At 31.3% G+C, this 22,588-nt stretch overlaps 1 protein-coding gene across 1 annotated transcript; it reads right to left on the bottom strand.

Moving 5' to 3' along the window:
• Positions 1–10,113: 10,113 nt before the first annotated feature.
• On the bottom strand, positions 10,114–13,983 carry LOC146897676 (1-aminocyclopropane-1-carboxylate synthase 1-like). The gene is made up of 4 exons (XM_085733629.1): positions 13,706–13,983; positions 13,335–13,466; positions 13,039–13,199; positions 10,114–11,413 (listed from the first exon to the last, which is right to left on the bottom strand). Exons 1-4 carry the CDS (start codon positions 13,871–13,873, stop codon positions 10,432–10,434), a joined length of 1,443 nt encoding a protein of 480 aa, XP_085589755.1. The 5' UTR covers positions 13,874–13,983; the 3' UTR covers positions 10,114–10,431.
• Positions 13,984–22,588: the final 8,605 nt, after the last annotated feature.

Genomic DNA, 22,588 nt, shown 5'->3' with positions numbered 1-22,588 from the left:
TTGATTCCTTAGCTCTCTTTTTGTTCTTCAGAACCTTTATATGATGTAAATTTTTAACTATGATCCTGTACACTTGAACAAATATTAGCTAGTCCAATTTTACAATTTTTAATACCTTGTTATCATCAAAACTCTTTAAGGTTCATTGTTAAACACATTTTGTTCCAACAGTTTCTGATGTCGGATAAAGGTTGTGGAGAGGGAAAGTCTCACACTTGATGGAGATAATGACGATATGTCAAGTGTAAGTTAGAACTTAGAAGTATCACATTAAATTGAAAAATATATATTGAGTTACACATAAGTAAAAACACATAAACCTAATAAGATGATTCAGTTTTGTGTTTTAAAGTTTCCCAAAGTCTCAACACAATAAACCTAAACCTAGCTGATCCAAGGTTTTCTTTTGAGCGTGTAAACCAAGCAAAAACATGTGATTATTCATTAATTATAATGATGCAGTGCAATTCGGATTGAGTAATGCTATATATCTAGAGAGGAAGTTCACGAAATCATCCGGAATTAACAATCAACCAATCACAATTCATAGCTGGGCGGAATACATGGGACGGTGGCGTAAAACATGGAAAATCAACAAATAACTGTGCAATAAAACAATGCCACATGTATCTAGAAATTTTTCGCTATATACAATTTCGCTTGAAACAATGCACATATTATCTTTGATGCATATGAAACTAATTTTATCTTCTCGTCTTAAAAAACTTGTCTGCAATCGTGTTACGACTTCAAATATTGCTATGAAGTTTAGAAGACCTTAGTGACATTGAGACTTCAATTGCAGTTGTGCAAATTTAAAACCTTTCTATCCTACATTTGAAGTGTCAACTTTGGAGATGGTCTGATTGATAGTTAACTTTGGAGATGGTCTGATTAACCTCCCTTTCTATCCTTTCAAGTCATGCTTTTATTTATTTTTTTTCTTTTCTAAATCATATATTGTTGACAAAAAAATTCCATAAAAGAAAAATGGTTGAAAATTTTAGCCAAATTAATTATCTTTCCGTACCACAATAACCGTCGAATTTGCTTGTTCGGCAAGTACTAGGAAAAAATTATAAATGAAAATTATCCTTTTTTTTTTTTTGACAAAAACTGAAAATTATCTTTGTTATGCATGGAAAATTATCATAAGTGTTACTGCCTTCTCTGTTCCTAAATATATATATAACACCCTCTTGAGTTTTTTCTTTGTTCCTTAATTTCTATAAGTTCCTTTTCAAATTTTCAAATGCATTAATTATTGTTTTTATCAACATATCCCTATGTTACATTTTTTTCTCTACAATTTATAATAAAACTCTAAAATAAGCATTAACTAACTCTCTCTTTTGCTGCATAAACTTGTAAAAAGTACAATACCAATAGTATTATTCGTTAAATGTTCCACTTAATCACTCGCCACATTTTAAACTTTGCACACATGACATAAAAATTCTACGTGAGTTTGTCTCTCTTTCAGTCTTTCCTTTCCCTCTCTACATACTTCAGTCTCCCTCTATATGAAAAACTTGAAATGATGAAGAACAACAAAAGCATATCAATGGTGATAAATCAATTATGTTGAGTAAAATTTCTTATTCTAACATCAAGAAATAGCACAAATGAGGAATGTCAATGGGGGAGAGAGTACTTTTCCCATCCTTGCTCAAGAAATATTTTAAAATGAGACTTTCTGAATTTAATAATATTTTTGTAAAACTATTATATTTTTATTTAAAAATATTTTTAAGGTTTCTTAGGATGCAAAATTATTTCTTAAATTATTTTAATTGAGTTTATTAAAAAGACTATAAATCAAAAGAAGGGATCCTCTTTGACGTGAAATTTGACATTCTTAGCACAACAAAACAAAAGAAGGGGTAGCAATTATCAAAAAATAAAAAAGTAGAAGAAGAAGGGGATAGTTGTTGGGCTAGAACGGAGGCAGGAGATGACTTACATTAGGTCCAGATTGGTCATGTGAATTGTGAAGTATGAAGAATTCTGCTCTTTACCCAAATAGATTTGCTCATTTCCAAAGTAAATGACCAAAATGCCCCTGCTTGAGTTAACTCCCGCAACATAAGTTAACTCACGCTAGTGCAAATCTCAGCGCGAGTTAACTCACGCTAGTGTAAATCATATGTAAATCTCTGCGTGACTTAACTCACGTAGCGTGAGTTAACTCACGCAAATTTAACACTAGCGTGAGTTAACTCACACATGGGCATTTTGGTCATTTACTTTGGGAATGAGCAAATCCATTTGGGTAAAGAGCAGCATTCAAGTATGAACCCTTCACTTTTCTAAATTTAAACTATTTTATTTTGACACCTCCTATGTTTAAATTAATCAATTGCCTGTTTCTTTTCATTTTGGTCAAGTAACTTGGTGGTTAGAAATTCACATTTTTAAAATGAATGAATGGGGTATCCGATGTTCGAACCCTAGCCCATACATTTTATTCTCTACCAACTGAGCTAAACCCACATGGGAGGGCATAAATTGCATGTTTCTAAAGGTTGCATATGATGTCAAAATTCTTCACAAAAAATCACCTTTTATTGTCTTCAAATCAAGATATGATAAAAGTCAATAAGCAAAACTTGTACCACAAAGTTTTTCTTTGAGTAAAGGATACATGTATCATTTCATTCATAATCGATTGCACAATGCATGTTGGTACATCAATAAAAACATTAATTAAAGTTAGTTGAAGATGTGACTATCCTTATTAAAGTATGAACGACTTTATTGATTTCTCTTTGATTAAACTCAACATGAGAGTTTTCAAAATAAAAAAAGATAAAATAGGTTTACAATCCAACAACACATAATCAAACTTCTTGATACCATCCACTCCTTTATTAAAATAGTAAATGACATTTTTTTTCCGAATCGAGAACATAACCAACGTTGTCAAGATGTAATTCATGCATGCTACCCTTTATAGAACATGAAATAGGCCTAAAGTTTTCCCAAAATCCAAATTACAAACGAGTGATAGACATCAGGCATATAGTATAGTATTGGCAAGAACAAATGTACCTTCTAATGCATATACCGATTTCGATTTGATTCCATTGTGGTAAAAATGATGCATCAATATTACATTTGTATCTACCTCTTTGCGGTCTCTACCAACACACAATGTTCAATACTGTTGCTGCACCTATAGTAATTAAAGTTTACTCTATTTTTTAAAGATCAATTAAATTCTATTAAAAATGGTAAGTGTTCACATGTGACCCTTATTTAGAGATCCAAACTAATTAAATTCTATTAAAAATGGTAAGTGTTTACATGTGACCCTTATTTAGAGATTTAAATAAGGAGAAAGTGTTTCATGGACACGATCCTAAATTAATATTATTTGGGCAACCTCATTTGAAATGAACAAAATTTTTCAAAAAATAATTTAGTCACATCAATTGACATTATTCTATTTTATTGCAGTGATGGATCCAAAAAATTTAATAAATAGGGTCAAAGTTATATCATAAAAATTTATATAAAATTATATAAACGCATAAGTGTGCAAAAATTATATAAGTTATGTTTGTAATTCCTCTAAAATGTTGATTTTTTAAAAATATTTTTCCATTTCTAACAGAGTATAAAAAATATAACCATAACTAATTATTTTTTCAACCACCAACGCCAGTCACAAAGCCTTTTTCAACAAATATAAGAATAGTTTAGAATATAATAGTAATTTTATGGTTTTGCTAAGGATGTGCTCTAAGAGAATTGGTTAAAGATTTCATAAATGTTAATAATTACAACACGTAATAGTCATGACGTTCGACCTTGCAATTTTGACATTTGTCAGTTGAGTTAGGACTTCTAGACTACATGATTGTTTTTTAATGATGAGTTATACCTAATATACATAGTCTACCATTTTGGATCGCATAGTCTACCATTTTGGATTGCCTAACATTTATATACGCACACAAAATGTGAGATGTATTGAGAAAAACCTTAGTCCCACGTATAATATTGGAAAATCATAAAATAAGTTTGAAAAATGCTAATAACACACTTTTTGTTCCGCCTTTCAACACACTTTCTTTTATCGTTGAAATTCATATAAGACTCATAAGATGAATATAGACCCACATAAATTATGTGAAATCTATATGAATTTTAACTAATAAAAGAGAATGTGTTACAAAATATGTATTAGAGAGTGTATTTCTAACACTCCTTAATAAATTTATAAAGAGTGACACATCTCACTTTACAAGTAGGTACAACAATAAAATTATAATTATTTCTAATTGTAACTGTTTTTTTAATTGTGTACGTAAAAGAACACCCATAAACTAGAGGTAATAAAAGTTACCCATGTTCTCCTATTTCAGCACTCATGACATGCAGTAAACGGGCAAGAATAGATTTATGATTTTTTTTACTAAGCAATTTATTATGATGAATGTTAATGGCAATTCTTCAAGAAATATTCAACGACGTCATTGATGATGATATAGCAGTAGTATTAACCATTGACTAGATGATTTGGTCGGTGATGAGTAAGTGGTGATTAATCTTCATCAGCACATAATCATTCCAATTTTCCAGCATTGCACTCAAGGTCTAAAGGTAAATCAAACTACAGTAATCCAGAATCTTTGTTTAGAAGAATAAAAGAGAGAGAAGCATGTAGCAAAGTTCAAAATGATAAAAACAATACTACTAATAAAAGAAAGAAGAAAACAAACGTATATCGAAGAAAAAAAACACGCTAAAGTTACATAGCAGAAAAAAAATCAAATGAAGAAAAAAAACATGATTGTGTTGAAAGCATGTTGTCACTGTTAAATAAACGTGCAAGATATAAATAAATCCAATTTCCACTACACAAGTCAAAGGTCAAGCACCTCACAAAAAATGAAAGTCAAAGGTCAAGCACATTCCTTCCAAAAAACAAGGGTTTTTAACTTTATTTTTTTTTTTTAAACAAACTTGTCATGACTACATATGTGGCTCTAACTTGGGGTTGACGGCAATGAAACATGATGTATTAGTTTATATACATAAATTTGAAGCAATTATAAAGAATAATTATATTTTAGCGAGAATTTCACGAGCGTGTATTTTCTATGCACCTTTCCTAACTTAAACAACTCCCCCTCCCTGATTTTCGAAAAGAAAAAAAAAACAATTTTAATTGGTCAAAAACTGTTTGTGGCTGCCTCGGGATAAAATTTGTCTGGACATATAGCACTACTCTATTTTAAATCCTATGATTTGGAGGAAAAAGACTTTAGAATTTTTAAATTTGGACAAGATGAAGGTTGTCGTGATGCATTTCAACTACTAGTTTGGTGAAAGTCATATGAGACGTCGCATCAACTTTCACCAATGATGTTGAAATGTGTTTGAAAAAAAGGATCAATATTAGTTAAAAAGGTAATGTTAAAGGAACAAAGTAACAACTTTTAAAGTTAAGAGACCAATATAAACCTCAAAATTAAGTTAAGAGACAAAAATGGTTATTAAGCTTAATAATAATAATAATAATAATAATAATAATAATAATAATAATAATAATAATAATAATAATAATAATAATAATAATAATAATAATAATAATAATAATACTTTTTGACAGATTATTATAATATTAAATTTAGTTGGATTTTTTCTATTTTAAATGATGATTTTATCCTCATTCAAACTTGTTTTCTCTCATTACGAAGCTTCCGTCTCTTTCTTGGATAGTCTCCTTTAATCATACTTTGAAAGAGAACAAAGAATGTGCTGACTTAGTTGACTATGTTTGGTGTTAACACTATTGATTCTTTGAAGATGTGGATGTCTCCTCCTCGTTCTCAGTTAAATATCACTCTGCTTACGGATATCTCGGAGATATTTAGGTGGCGGATTGCTTACTCTTTTTTTTTATTCTTTTTTCTTTTTCCCCTTGATAAGAAAACAACATAAAACTTAGTAATGTTTTACTTCATTCCATTTGATTCATTTTTTTTCCATGCAAATGTGTTCAAAGTTTATTTTATTCCCAACTTTTTGGTCTCATTTTATTAGAATTGTGATATAGATCAAAATTTTGATTTATTAGAGAATTATGACTTAGGATGGCATACCGTGCACGCCCATAAGTACACTTGGGAACATGTCTCTTTATAATCACTGTCACGAGAGCAACAGTTAAACATGTTCCAAACGACAAGAAAAACACACAATTGCATGTCAATTCTTAACGTATCATAACAGTTTAGATTTAGATTTTTGTTTGCCACTGTAGCATATCTAACAATTATGGCACTATCAAATGAAAAAGAGGTTTGAGAAATAGAGGTTAATTTTAGTGGTGAATCAAAGTTTATGATGGAAACACAAGATATGTTCACATTGTGTAAGTCAATTGTGTCACCTTTTCATGGTAGAAAATGATTACCATAATTGAAACTTGAACATGTTAATAGACCATTTTCATTTTATACCCGACCAAATAAAAAAGGATGAATAAAATTGTTACCCTTTATGGCTACAATTACATGGAAATTCATAGACTAAATGACACAGCTCATGCAATCATGTAGTCAAACAATTCATATTGCTTACAATAATTCAAAGCCTGTTATTTACATGACCATTTTCGTTCACTACAAGTCTACAACATAAATTTGATTTTTGGATCCAAGCCTTTTGTTCGATGTTTTTTTTTCTTCTTTCCATACTACTTTTAGAAATAAAAAATTGTTGAAGTTGTATTCGAATCTTACATATAAGTGATTAGACATCATATTTCCTTGAGCTAGTTATGGACGACTTTAAAGTATTCCCCAAAATTAAACACCACACTCTTTTGTGGAGTTGATTCTATTTTGGCATGTCGTTGCCTCGGATGGTGGTGAATGTAATCAAGTTATCGCTTTATCCCTTAGGCTTTGTTTGGGAGTTTGGAGGGGAAGGAAAGGAAAGACTTTGAGGGGTGCAAAATATGAGGAAAAATGGAGAAATTTTTCAAATTTTTTAAAAGAGTAGTTTTTTAGATAATGATAAATTAATGCATATGCTTACTTTATTTTTAATTTTAAAAATATTATAACATAGATTAAATTTGAAGAATTCTTATTATCCCTCCAAAACCCTCCTCCAATACAATTTTTTAGTTCCTCCAAATGAGGAGGGTTTTGTATTATGAAGAAAAATTAACCCGCCAAAGCCCTCCTTCCCATTTTCCTTTATTTCTTCTACTTGCTCATTCCTTTTTTCCCAAGCCTTCCCCTCCCTTCCCCTGCAAACTCGCAAACAAAGCCTTAGTGAAAAAAGAAAGATCCTACACCTTACGGCGTCGCTTGTGACATTATTCATTTTAAAGGTGTCATAATATTCAAGGAAAATAGCAAGATGAAGATTTGGGTCATTTGTTGCTACACTAGAAATTTGATTTTCTTCACCATGGATAGCAAATATGGTTTTAATTCAAAATTGTTGAATGTGGATTTGTAACGGTGGATAATGCATAGCCTTTTTAAGATCAATTTTTATCCATTTGAAAACTAGTGATTGTTTCCTTAAACTTTGATGGATAAATCTCTCGATCTTGGATATTGAATGAACAATTACCGCAAGACTTTGAACTCTTCACATCCAAGCAAAGAAAACAATAACATAAAACAAAACAAAACAAAACGTAAGAAAATGAATGAAATTTTTAGGCTAAACAAGCTAGGGAAAATAAAATACCCTAATTTTCAACAAGTCTCACTTGAGCTGACATGATGGTGTTGGTTTGGACCTTGAAGTATACTTAAGGTTTCAGGTTCAATTATCCCGGTGCCAATTTCGATGGACTAGTCCATACAAAACTTTGCTTTGGCTTTAAATAGGGGTACCCACAAGTGGATGGTGGGATTGAACCCCTAAGTTTTGTCGGTCCTCGGACTGGATACCGATTTTTTTAATAAAAAAAAAGCGCCAAAAACTTGATAAGTTCACAAGTGTGCGATTTTATCTTCGTAATAAAAATATTGACCCACATAAACTTATGAATACCAAAGATATTTTTCCTAAGTGTTTATCTAAAATGATTTCAAATGTTTGATTTGGTTTGAAGATATACAATTTAATAAAAATGCCTTGAAATTATTGTGTTCTACGTAACAATGAACAATCCAAATTCCAACATTTTTTAATATTATGAAAGATCAAACCCTAAGAGAGTGAGGTAACTCTAAAGTACCATATTTACCCTCTTTCAAGAAACAAAGAAGTGCCTTACCAATATATCCCCTTTTCTCATGGTTGCTATGTTGCTTAGACCCATTAAATCCTATTACTCATTGTCATACTCTAATTTTGGACCTAAAAATACTAATTCAATTCTTCTTTTCTTGCATTTCAAGTCATTTGAAATGTCTCTGATCAATTACATCCTTCTCTGCATTTTATTTCAATATTACTTACAAGATTCACATGAAAGGGTATTTTAGTCATTTCCTATGTTAAAATTTCTTTCAGTCTTTTAAAAATTTGTTTGAGTCCTTTCAAATAGTTTGAATAAGTCTTCATTTCAATTCTATGTCAAAACCCATTTCAAAAATTGCATTTGAAGTCATTTTGAGTCAGTTTAGCCCCTAGGGGCATTTTAGTCTTTTCAAGTGTTAAAGCTCTGTCTAATCTCTTAAATTTGTCTCTGAGTCTTTTAATTTTGCTTGTATAAGTTCTTGCTTTAATTCCCTGTTAAAAATCCATTTCAAAATTTGCATCTGAGTCATTTCTAGTCGTTTTAGCCCCAGCGGCATTTTGGTCATTTCACACGAAATTTCGGCAGAGAGAGGTTACTTTAAAGTACCTCATTTAGGTAATTGGTTCATTTTAGTCCGTTTTGTCAATTTTAATCGTTTCACTTTACGTTATTTTCCATTTTTTGCCAATTTTAATTCAATTTTATTTTAATTTCATTTTAGTCCTAAAAATTCTAAAATTGCATTCAAGTCCTTGTCCTAGTTTCAAATTTTATTTTCTAAGTCCTTTTTATTTCGAAATTTCATGTTTTTTTTGCAGAGTAATTTTTTTAATTTTCAGGTTGGTCCTTTTAGTCTTAGAATTTGCAGATTGACCCTTTTGTCCAAGTTATTGTCCAAGTCAGCAAGTCCAAACACGTGGCAGTCATATATTGGTCCAGAGGTCCACATGTCAGCCTATATAAGGCTGCGTCATCAATGCAATAGTACAGAGGCCCATTCACTTTCTGCCAACTCACAAACACATTTCATTTTTCTCTCTCCCCATCAAACAGATCAAAAAGCCAAAATCTGAAGAACACGATGAAAAGCTTCATCATCTTCAAACCCTAACTGAATTTCCAGAAACATAATCTACCACAAAACCATCCAAATCCAATCAATTCACGCCAAATTCAATATCACAGAACCATCACAATCATCAAAACTGGTTCAATTTCACAAGAAAACAAGAAATCCACAAGAAATCACGTAAACCCTAATTTCCAGAATTAAGAAGCAGCAATCAATTGCGACGAATTTGAGTGTGGATTCTCAGAGATTCAACTGAATCATCATCATCGAATACCAGCCACTGCAATTCAAGCACGGATTGTGCGATCACAGTGACGAAGAGAAGAAGAGAGATCGAAAAGATTCGAATCAGGGAAGAAGAGGGAGCGAAGTGAACCTTGAACCGGTGAAAAGAAACACGAAGAACATCAAGCCAATTTCTAACCTAAGGGCTACTGAATTCATGCATAATCAGCAGTTACAAGACTTAATTAATAGACTTTGATCTTCCATCTTCCCTTAAATGATTGATGACGGTTCTTGATCTTTAAGTCATGCATCTTAAGATGTATCATAGTTGAAAATTTTGTTCATCTAAGTGGTTTTATAAATAGAGCGAAGAGATATATTGGGTTACAATATTCAAAATGGTGGGGGTAATAATCATGCATGTTGCTTGCAATCTATTTAAATTGTATTTTATGTATTGACAAAGTTAGAGTACTCCTTGTACTCAATTCAATACTAAAAATTTCTAAAAGAAAATGTAATACTTAGTGTTAGCCCTAGCAAAAAAAAAATCCTTCAAAAAGAAACCTTAATTAGTATGCTCATTAGATTTGTTTAAAACCCCACATTATTATTTAAGTCATCATCACAAACAAAAGAAAATGAAACTTCATAGGTAAAATAGCCACATCAGCCAAAAGTTACCCTACTTCACACACAAATTAGCTGTTTGTAAATAGAATAACACCTACACACAAAGATCACTTTAGCTAGCTAGAACACTATGGAAAAAAACCTCACTAGGAAGAAAAACAAAATCACAAATAGCTAGCTAGCTAGGTATACATGAATTTCCCTCTCACATCATTTTATCAAAATAAGAAAGAAAGAAAGAAAATTCCATAGGACATTCTAATTTACTCCATATTCATGTGGCTCGAACAAGTGGTGAATGAGGAGATATGATTATGTGATTGTGAGGTGACAAAACATTCTCATCAAACCTCCTTGAAGTGAAGCTAAGACTTAAATTTGGTTGCCAACGTTTGACTTCAACTTTCTTCTTTGTTTCTTTCCCTACAAATGCTCTTATCCTTTGCAATGCAATTTCCACCGTTTCATCATCAATATTAGCAAAACAAACCCTAAACCAACCAACCTCAGAGCAATTAAAAGAAGACCCCGGTGACACATTAAGCTTCACCTCATTAATAATAACATGCCAAAGCTTCAACTCTTCTTCAATTGTTTCCTCCTTAAGCAATTTTTTCAAGTTCATCCAGCAAAAAAGTCCCGCATTACTTGGAAATCGACTAATTTCAACCTCTTTGAGTCCCTTTGTAAATTTGTCATGCCTTTTTAACAACCTTCTCGAACTCTCTAAAAGAAACTTGTCAACAAATTTTTCATCAGAAAGCATTGAAGCAAGCATGTATTGAGTTTGAGATGAGACTAATCCAAAACTTGACATTTTCCTTCCACAATTCACCACTTGATCATTGTATGAATAAACTATCCCAACCCTAAAACCAGGAAACCCTAAGTCTTTTGATAAACTATAAATGATGTGAATGAGATCAAGGTTGCACTTCATTTCTTGTACAACTTCACTAACACTTACATAGCTAGGTGAGGTAAAAACCGTGGCTGCATAAATTTCATCACAAACTAAATGGATTGTTTTCTCATTGATGAAGGTTATAAGACTCTTTAGTGTCTCTTTGTCTAAGGTTGTACCTAATGGGTTGGAGGGGTTTGTTATGATCAACCCCTTTACATTGATGTTGTCTTCTTGTGCTTTGTTGTATGCTACTTCAAGTGCTTCTCTTGTTATCTTGAAGTTGTTGGAGCTATCACAATGGACAGGAATTAATTGAACCTTAGTTCTCCAACACAAGTCACGGACGAATCTGTAGTAAAATATGAATTAGGTTCATCACAATCAGTCAACTTAATAATATTTGTCTATAAAAAAAATTAGAAGTGTGTATATAATATACTAAACAATATACTTAATCTAGAATGAAAAAGAGAAAAATATTAACATAACAAATATATTAACATTTATCATTAAAAAAAATCATATGATGAGGCTTTTTAGGGTACCACCAACTCAATCACTTTCCGAAACGCGCTTGGCTGACATTAATTTTTGGTGACATTATGTATATCTCTTTTAATCAATCACTCTTTCATTTAAATAATTTATTTTAATCATTCATCCAACATTCTCTCATGGAAAATACATTAATGTCGATCACCAAAAAATATGTCACACAAATGAAAGGACCTGAAAGGACCTAGATTCCCTGCTGTAGCTGCAACACGTTGTTTCACGCTGTGGTAAATCTCAGCCATAAAACATTGATCCAACGGCTCAGATTTGTTCTACTAGTTTTCACACAGTTTGATCTCAACCACTTATTTATGAACGGACAGCTCACACGCCTTACAGCATCCTGCTAACAGCAGGAAATCTGCTTCCTGAAATCCATCGTGTTCCTTACTTTTCTTGCTCATTTTCTCGTTTATACAAGGTGACCCTACACAAAGATGTTTATGGTTGAGTGTTAATCACACTCTCTCATATATCACTTTCATACCTTTATGATATATTCCTTTCTTACGATACATCAATAGTCAAATTTTTCACTTTCTCTTTATTCCCTCGATATATTTCTATCTCAGCTACACCTCTATTGTCCTTATGATTTTGTTTTTCAAATTACGGTCAATGGTTTTATTAATTTCCACCAAGCTATGAGTCATGAGGTAGTCTATTTTGGGAGCAAACACACGCTTGTTGACTAATCACACTAGCAAAGTAATTATAATTAAACAAATTTTTATTTACCCATCAACAATAGATGAGTAGAACTATCTATGTCGAGTTGACTCTAATCAAAAATATTTATTTGTATTTCATTATCAAATGAATAATTTTGATTGGTTGCAACTCAACATGAATAATTTTATTCATTTCTTTTTTAACGAAACTCAACCTTTTGTTGATGGAATAGCTATATTCTTTGTATAAAGTTGGTGTAATTTTTTGTTTTTGACCTAACTTATGTCTGAGTCGTGTTTGAACTTTTATGTTCATTTTAAATGCTATTGGATCCGTGCAATTACCACATAAATGTGGGGACTCAAAAATGAAGAATCATAGGGTGACACCTCACTTAGATGGAGAGGTGGACAGAATTAACTTCATAGGTTTACTCGAAGAAAAAACATTGAGAAGAATGTGATTTGTATATAACAACTCACAATATATTATTCGTCAAAAACACACACAATATATTAATATTTTATTTTCAGTTACACATGCATTAATTCGAATAATATACGAACGCATGCTTCATCCCATTTGACATGTATGCAACCAAATTCAGATGGTGCCACGGCACATAGATTTTATCACTTTTATGTTTCAAACTTAATTGATAAGTGAGTGAAATAGTGATATATGTAATGCATGCATATACAATGAATAAGGACATAATAAATTATGAAAGAAAAGGTACATGCATACCCTGGATAGAAAGGGGTAGGAACTAGAAAAGCATCTCCTGGATCAGCCAAGCAAAACATGATTAATTCATTTGCCCCTGTTGCCCCTCCACTCATCAATATACGGTTAGGATCAAATCTCACCCTACCACCTCTCACTTTTGACATAAATTTAGCCATAGCCTGAGAAACAATATATAATAAAAAACTTATTTTAATATAACCAATATACAAAAATATGCCCAATCATTATATTAGTTTATTAAGCTTTTAAGTTGCTTTGTCAAAATAAATAAATAAATAAATTTAAGTGCTTACATTTGTAAACTCTGGCAACCCATGATAGTCTTGAAAGTTAGCAATATCCCTGAACTTACACACTCCTTCTGGAGTGCAAATTGAAGCCTTGGGATTATTCTTTATCCATTCTTCAATCAGATCAAAGCAAAGCTGAAAAAATAAATAAATAATGAACACCAATACTAGTATGATGTAACTAGTTATTAAAAATGAGTAAAATTCAATGAAATTTGTCTTGTAAAAAATTAATAATGAGCATAAATTTGATTCAACTAATTAATTATTAAAATTTGTTACGTAAAAAATAAAAATAAAATAAATAAAAAAACTACATCGCATTGTGGCATCAAATATGATAGCTTTTAATCTATTTTTTTCCACATATATACCTGATTTTCAGCAAGACCCATCTGAATTACACCCTGAGGATTTTTTTTAGGGTGGAATGGGTTTTTCTCATATGCTTTCCACCCATCAAAATATGGAGAATTTTCACCATGTTGGTCATTGGTTGCAATCTTAGACAGAAGTTGGTAACTCTCACTCCCCAAACTCATGTTTAATATAGTTTTCTTTAAGGTATAAAATATAATTAAGGTCACTCTATAATTTTAGTAATGGATCAATGTGAACTAATGTGCTTGCTAGCTTAGATTAACAAGTTTGTAGAAAATGAGAGAGAATATTGTGTAATTTATAGAGATGGATGTGGGCTTATGTATAGTAGTAGATCAATGACAAGGAGGACAAGTCAACTTGGAACTTCAAAATTTAGAGAAGAATGAAAATAATAATATATATAATAATTATAAGTGTTGAAATATTATGGATATATATGTATTGGTCAATGCAACAAATTGTTTGCGTGTATTCTTACAATTTTGTTAGTTTGTCACGTGTAGAAAGAAGCATGTGTGCTTAAGGGCCAAAAGGATTTTCATTTATGCAAACTTGCTTAGGTTGCACATATGTTAGGTATTTGTTCCTTCAATGAAGAAAAACAGTTTAACATGAAATATATAAAGGGAATTGTTATGCCGCAAAACGTTCCTTTGGGGACTAAAATGATCATGAAATATAGAGTCCAAAGCACTTAAAAAACTAGCTAGAACATATCCATTATATAATAGGGTATATCTTATGAGTTTGATTGATATATTCGAAATTCCTGGTACCACTCCATTTGATGCATCGCATTTTGAACTAGACTCCAATCTGCCACAATCCCTAATTTACTATCGGAAAGTGTGTAGTAACCACTAATTATGAATGAAGTTCAATCATATAGCAACCATAAATTTAAACCTTCAAACACTCCACAAAGTGTCGTATAAACGCTAAACACCCCAATCATATCGGAAAATGTAGAATCAATTCATCATTTTAATATGATTTTAAGCAGACAATAAAATTCATAATAATAAGAAATTAAGTAATGTAATACTTTATTAATTTTGTTGATATTTTAATGGTTCATGTTAAAACGACCCTATAAATTTAAGTAAAAAGAACTTTAGAATTTTTTTTTCTTCTACTTTTTACTTTTTTTTGTTGATATTTTACTAAATAGAACAGACAAGAATATTAATAAAGTTTTTTTTAGGGAATAGAATAAATTTATTTCCTCAAAAAAAATATTAATGACTTACTATAGGACTAAGGACGGATCCTATTTTGGTGAACCCCACTTGTGAAGTGAAATTCGGACTTGGATCCTCTCCACTGAGAATTTCACTGGATGCTCTGCAGTGAAAATCTGAACCTTTAATTGCCCTTTTAATAATTATAAATGCTTGCGATTAAAAAAATTGAATGGAGAGGATCTCACTGGACTCTCAAGTCACAGGAGAGAATCCCCTTCCGTGAAATTCATTCCTCTCTTTTATAAAAGTTATTTCGTTTGTTACATCTTTAAAAATATTTGTTGAGTAACAAAATATTTGTTGAGTAACGAGGGGAGCCGAGACCACCCATATTTAGGTCAAAGGACAATCACATGAGTGAGAGACGTCGCACACTTATCCAAAATCTTAAGACAATGAGTTTATCAGTCTTCTCACTTTTTTTGAAGAAGCTAAATAACCCACCCAAATTGACACCGGAGAGAATCGAACCTGAGACATTGCGGAGGAGCACTCCCAAGACCCAAGCCAATACCACCAGTCTATCAGTCTTCTCACTTATAAAGTGTTTAACCTACATTTTTTCATCTGATGCGAGACATATAACTTATACTTGCATACAACACATTTGAACATTAATCAATCGAGTACGACGTCTAATCTAAAGATTTTAACATTTTTAACAATTGAGTTAAAATTTATGGATTTCTTTTTACATATTTTGATTAACATATTTCAGGATAAAAAACTACATGGATCCGTATTCACATTTTTCACATGTTCTCTCTGTAACTAGCATCCCGTTAAAAATATATACCGTGGGAATGGATTGACCAAAGGGATACGAGTTATTAATCACCTAAAAGAAAAATGGGTGACCAGTTTTCATGGCCGGTGCATTAATTAGACAAAAAACATAAGAATTTTTTTTTGAAAATTAATAAAGATGCTGTGTTCGATCAGAATGGTTTGACCAAAGGATTAAATATACCAAAGTTGGTGTATTTGATCAGAATTTCAAAATATGAATGGAAGCACAAATAATTCTTACAAGTACACTGTCAGAAGAAATTTGTTTCACTATGGGAGAAGGGGTTTTAAAAGGTTGTTTTAACTAGTGCCCCTAAGATCATCTTTAATGGAAGAGTCTTTAACATTTAAGATTCGATACTTATTAGGTACATTATTCATCGGGAAGAATATTTTTTGGGTCTTGTTAGAGCATCTACCGTGCAAGAACAAAATTTTTGTTCTTAACTGCTAAATTGTGGGTCCAAATATGACATGTAAGATTTAACAACCATTGAGTTTTTTTTTTCCTCCAATGCTAGAACTCAACACACTTCTTGTTTTTCCTATTTTACTTTATGTAGGCCCCTCATATTTCTTCTCTCATTTTTACATTGCACCTCTTCTCTCTCTCCTTTTCTTACTTTTTCTGTACTTTTTCTGACGCAGCCCTACTAGAACATGTTCTAGTGGGGTGGCACTTTGGTGCCATTAATGGCACCATGCCATTAGATCAGGGCCACACATTGCCCCCAAGTGTGTGTGTGATGTGTGCCATTAATGGCCAGGATTTAATAGCACGGTGCCCTTAATGGCACCCAAGTATTGTCCGTTCTAGTGGGAGAACTGTTCTCCATACTGTCATCCAGCTCATTTATCTCCAATGCATTTAACATAAAAGTATGTTCTTGTTTTCTAAGAACACTAGGAAAGAGCATGCGTTGTGGGTCAAGATCCTCTCCATTTATAACTTTTTCCATTTGTTGCAATTTGGAGAGAGATAAACACATAAAAAATAATGATGGTGGGATCCACTTAGTGATAGGACCCACCACTTATTTTTTTTTTTTTGTCTATCTCTCTCCAAATTGCAATAAATAGAAAAAGTTATAAATGGAGCGGATCTAAACCCATGCGTTGTAGATGCGTTTAGGAAATTAGGGGTCTCACTTAAGACTCTCAATCTTAAGCGGGACCCACACTCTTTTAATATTAAAAAATTAAAGTGTAATGATATAAAATTATTGATAGTTGATTTGTGGGTCTCATTTAAGAAATTTGTGTAAGATGTTTGATTGGATGGATAGAGTACTTATTAGGTACGACTATTAACAAATTATAAATGAGTGATATGTACATGTGAAACTTATTTTAAGTATCTAAAAATGGATGTCTTCATTGTGGATGCTCTAATACACTAGTTAAGATAGTAAAAAGTAGAAATTTTTCACCACTTCATGAGTACTGGTTAATGAAGCAAAACAAAATATTTAAATTGAAAATAACAGTTTTTAGATTTTTGAAAAGTTGACTACACAATTTTTTATGTAATACTATATTTGTTTCATTAACTAGTATTAGGGGACACCGGTTTGCATTTCTCTAATAATATTAAAAGCTTTGAACAAAAACTATTTTAGTCAAATATTGAAACATAAATAGTTAAATAAGATTAAGTAAAATACAATAATTTAAGAGAATTTGAGTTCGAATTTTGATTGATATAATTGACTATAATCTTCCGTTAAACTCAATCACACCGGTAAACCTAAACTTTTTTTTTTCTTCCTCAAGTAGCCTAGTGGCTAAAACTCGCACAATTTAATTGTGGAGAAGTGGGGTGTCCGGGGTTCAAACCTCGCCCCCTGTATATAAAATGCAATATCCCTACAAACTGAGCTAAGCTCACGGGGATATCCCTAAACTATTCTATTTCTTGAACAAATATATATCATTTCCACACCAAAAAAACAATATTATTCAATTTTTTATTTGTTAATCCCATTAAGCTAATGTTTTGGACCAAATTAATGAAACCTCAACATCTCAATTGAAAAATTCGATGTTTTTAAATCATATTTGACTTTTATTTTATTTGGACGTAGATACAATCAAATCCAGACATTAAGTCGAATACTTGACTAGATGATCTCACTTGATTGGTTGTTAGTCCATTATGCATGGGAAAACCTTACATAAAATTGGAGTATCAAGGTTTAAGTGAAGCATTCCATTCCTCAACAAAAAAAGTGAAGCATCCCTAAAAAATATTTTTTGTTTTGACAAGCTCTACAAAAATGTTTTAGTGAAGCACAAAGATGTTTCTTTTCTTCTTCCTAAATCTTAGTAGTCACCAGTTTTTTATTTTGATCTACTTAAGGGAGGTGATTTAGGGTTAATTTTGACCCAAAATCACCTCTCTAAATTGTTTCTCTCTCTTTTAGTTAAATAAGTGATTTTCACATCTTTTCAGTCTTCTTTTGTGTGTTTTTGTGATTTCGTCGTCTTAGCATGATTATGTTTGTTTTGATTTCTCGTTTTTGTGCAGATTGTTTTTTATTTTCTGTCTTAGTGAGATGTTTATTTGATTCAGAATGAAAGATTAGCTTTGCTCTAATGCATATTCAATTAATGATTTTGGTATCATCAACGTTGCTTATTCTGGGACATGACTATTCCGAAAACTTTAATACAATCAAATTTATAGGCATAGGTACTGTGTCGTTTTATGTTATTAACACGGATGTTGTGAGTTTGTTCGCAGATTTATCTTTTTTGTTTTTACCAACTTTGAATTTGTCTCGTATTAATGTACTTTATCAATTTAAATGAATGAATATTGTTTATTTTTATCTAAAAAAAGGTGTGAGGAGAGACAAAAAAGCCAAGTAGCTCAAGTTAGGATTTTAGACCTCCAATTTTGAGGAAAAGAATCTAAAAAAATATTGATTTAGCTATAAAGATATATAATATGACAAATTAACTATAGATATGTTTGTCAAACTCTGTTGGTCGTCAAGCTAAGATAAGGATTATCACATCTTTTGTGATCCAAGTTCATACCTTGGACTAAGTAAAACTTGCTTTTTTCAAAAAGTCTTGTGTTATTTTTCATTTTAGTTTAGAATGATTACTTTTTTGATAGATAGAAATTTTATTAAAAGAGTGTGACCAATCCAACATCACGATGAGAAACACGCAATCCACCTTCTATGAATGTTAACTAGTGCCTCTGAAACACTATTTAAAGAGATTAATATAGAAATTTTCTATTTTTAACTTTCTTAATTAGTGTTCCGGAAGCACCGGTTAACACGACCCTTAAAATAATTACTATAAAAAACTGTTTTGACTCTAAATATATGTTGGGCCAAACTTGATAAGTGGTATATAATCCAAATTCTAAGAAATTGACTTATTAGTATTAAAGAATATGTAATTCACAAAAGATCAAATTTTAAACCTCACACCAGAGTATTTTTGTACACATTCTTAACTTACTACTCCCTCTGGTCTCAAATGTAAGAAACTTTTCACTTTTTAGATTCATTTAATAAATGATGTATGTGGTCTTTATTATAGACCACGTACATCATTTATTGAATGAACCAAAAAAGTGAAAAGTTTCTTACATTTAAGACCGGAGGGAGTACGATTTCTTGCTCAAAAGATAAAAACTTATTATGATTTCTTTGTACCAACCACGTTATATTGTACTCCCTCCGGTCATATTTACAAGAGAATGTTGACTTTTTAGATACATTGAATAATGTATGTATCTAGTCAAGAACATAAACCAAATATAGAAATTATTTAATGTATCTAAAAAGTAAATTGTTTCTTGTAAATAGGATCGGATGGAGTATATTGAACTCTATTCCAAAAAGGAATTTTGTTATGATTTCTAATATAGGAAAAAGGAATTTTGGCCGGTAATTGAACTATATTCCAAAAATAGTGAATTGGAGATGAAAGCAAATTAACCATTGATAGCCAACAATCAATTAATCAAAGTTTTGGCCCCCACTGTTATTACTCGATTTGCATGAAAGGAAGCTATCAATAACTTGGTACCATAGAAATTACTTAGAGACCTAATTCACCATGTATAGTAAGCAATGACCACAAAGCATTAATATTGAGATTTATTATGGTTCCCATTTTCCTGGAAACATCTTGAAAAATTTGACGTGTGTCTCATTCAAAATAACACATGGAACTCGTTGAAACTTCAATACAGCTCAACTATAGAAGCTTCACACGGTCATGTGAATTATGATTGTATCCTTTGAAAAATGGAGATCCTCTCCATTTTCTTAAAAAATGGAGATCTCAATTCCATTGCATATATGCTGGACATGTGGCACACGACGGGTATGCTCCATTTAGGCTAAGCTTCATTTACTCCATTTAGGGTTTGGATGCAAGACATGTTGCAAAAAAATATCTAACGGTTGAGATTTTAAATTAAAAAACAATAAAAGGTTGTTGTGATATGAGAGAAGAAGAGAACATGATTTGTTTGTTATTATTATGTGTTTTTATTAAACAAATATTTGTTTTTTAATTTAAAATCTCAACCGTTAGATATTTTTTTGCCACATGTCTTGCATTCAAACTCTAAATGGAGCTTAGACTAAATGGAGTATACCCGAACTCCAATTAAATTGAAACTTGAATTAAATTGGAAACTTGAATTAACTAAATCCTCCGATGGCAATCAATTATTGAGAAGGAAAATTTCTGATTGAAGAACGTCAGTGAATGAATTAAAGTCACAGTCAAAATCATCTTCCTTTTGATTGTCTTTGTGCGCTAGTGACAATCCAACATGTAAATTTGAATTGGAGTCTGACTCTGGAGTTTGAATCACATTTCCACTGTAGCAAAATTAAAGAGCTGGATTGCCAAAGCAGAAGGAAATTTTCCAGGGAAAAACTGTATAAAAATTTCATTTGAGTTCAGCCATCCTATTGCATTTCGTGCAGACATGTCACATGATATGACTTCAACCATAAACACCAACTGAATCTCAAATTAAATAATAAAACAGAAAGTATTGAATGAGAAACCCAGGCATATCAGTCTTTATTGTGCATATGCAACACATCGTTTTCTTCGGCTACGCCAGATAAAGCAAGGTCTATCAGCAGGGATGCCATGTAGTGTTGGGTAGACGTCTAATGGATCTCCAGCATTGACGTCCAAATCATTGGTTGAATAGCTGATCTTTCCATATAAACCAAATGAAAGCCGCAACAATACGGAAAATCAACCAACGTCACATCACACAAGATGACAAACAACACAACACTGCACTCAGAGACGAAATCACGAAGAAAAAAACCCAGATCTATGTCAAAATCACATATTTAGATTGAAATATACATTAAGCCTGTGTTTGGTTGAGGTGAAAAAGAGAAGAGAGAAGTTGGTGAGAGAGAAATTGAAGAGAGAAGGCCAACTTCTCTCGTTTGGTTTGAGAAGAAGTTGCAGAGAGAGATCATAAAAACACGGGCCCCACTGCTTTTTTGTTTCCTCCCTAATATGCGAAGAAAGAGCCGAGAAACCCACTATGGTTATGTGTTTCCTATATTACCCTTGTTTTTGTCCTATTTAAAATTTCCTACTTAGTTCTTATTCAGTTTAAAGTCATGAACCTTTCTCCAACAAAATATTTGCTTTCAGGCGTTGAGAATTGTTTTTCTTGGTGTGGTGTGTATATTAATTTGATAACATTAATTTTGGATGTTATTTTTGCTGGTTCTGTTTATTAATTTGGACTTTGAAATTCAGTTTAAAGCCAAAATTTAATTCGTTAATGCTATTGGGGTGGGGGAACGACCATATACACCATGCGGGGGAGAGGAGAGATTAAGATGGATGGGTTGGTACTTGGTTAGCAATGGTCATCGGAGGAGATAAAGAAAAGGAAAGATGAGTTGTTCTAAAATAAAATTAAAATATTAAATTAGTCAAATTAATTAATATAATAATTAGTAAAATTAGTTTAATTATTTTGTTCCAAAAAAATCTTAATCTAACTAATTATTTAAACTACTCAAAGTTAAATCTTGTAATTGAATTAATTAAATCATTTTTATGTGAGATTTTTTTATCTCAAGGGTATTGTTGTACTTTTACATGCAATCAACACTTCTCTCTTCTCTATTTCTTTTTTCTTTCTCTTATACCAAACAATCCATCAAATCTACTATATTTCTCACATCTTTCTCTCTTTTCAAACTCTCTCTTACCAACTTCTCTCTTCACAATTTCTCTTCTAAACCAAACACACCCTAAAAGATGAAGAGGGTGATGTTGGGTTAAAAGTTGACTCAACCATTCCGTCAATGAAGAAATCAAAGAGCGAAAATTTACTTTTATTGAATTGATTTTGCATGATCTCCCTTTTGCTTACTATTTCTTTTTATGTGTAAAAAATACTAAATACATTTATAATAAAAATATAAATGATTTATGTTTGAGTAATATCTTTGCATCAAAGTGTTTTATATCAAAGTTTTTTTTTTTTTGGTGTTAGTTACCAAAATGAGTTTTAAAATATATATGATTTTTTTTTGAAGGAAAAAAAATATATATATGAATTATTTTCTACCTTTAACTACTTTTGATAAAATTTACAATAAAAAAATAAAATTAGGATACTTGTACTTAAACATTAAGTATTCAAGTGAATAATACTTTTTAAACATGTATTATCAAAAACCATATTACAAATTTAAAACCATATTACAATTCTAATTATTTTTCTTGTGCTATATAATTTCATGTTGAACTGAGTCTCAAACATGATTCATCTCATATAAAGTATCTATATTTAAATTTTAGGATGAATTC

This window comes from Medicago sativa, chromosome 8 (assembly GCF_051527215.1).
Source record: "Medicago sativa cultivar Bolivia chromosome 8, Bolivia_mono, whole genome shotgun sequence".
Taxonomy (NCBI): domain Eukaryota; kingdom Viridiplantae; phylum Streptophyta; class Magnoliopsida; order Fabales; family Fabaceae; genus Medicago; species Medicago sativa.
This window is presented reverse-complemented; position numbering and strand designations above follow the sequence as displayed.

Excerpts from the sequence above, each read along its gene's own strand:
- LOC146897676 (XM_085733629.1), bottom strand. The coding sequence starts at position 13,873 with ATGAGTTTGGGGAGTGAGAGTTACCAACTTCTGTCTAAGATTGCAACC. Across the intron at positions 13,467-13,705 it reads TGGGTCTTGCTGAAAATCAG|CTTTGCTTTGATCTGATTGA; the intron begins GTATATATGTGG and ends TTATTTTTTCAG. Across the intron at positions 11,414-13,038 it reads CCTACCCCTTTCTATCCAGG|ATTCGTCCGTGACTTGTGTT; the intron begins GTATGCATGTAC and ends ATTTTACTACAG.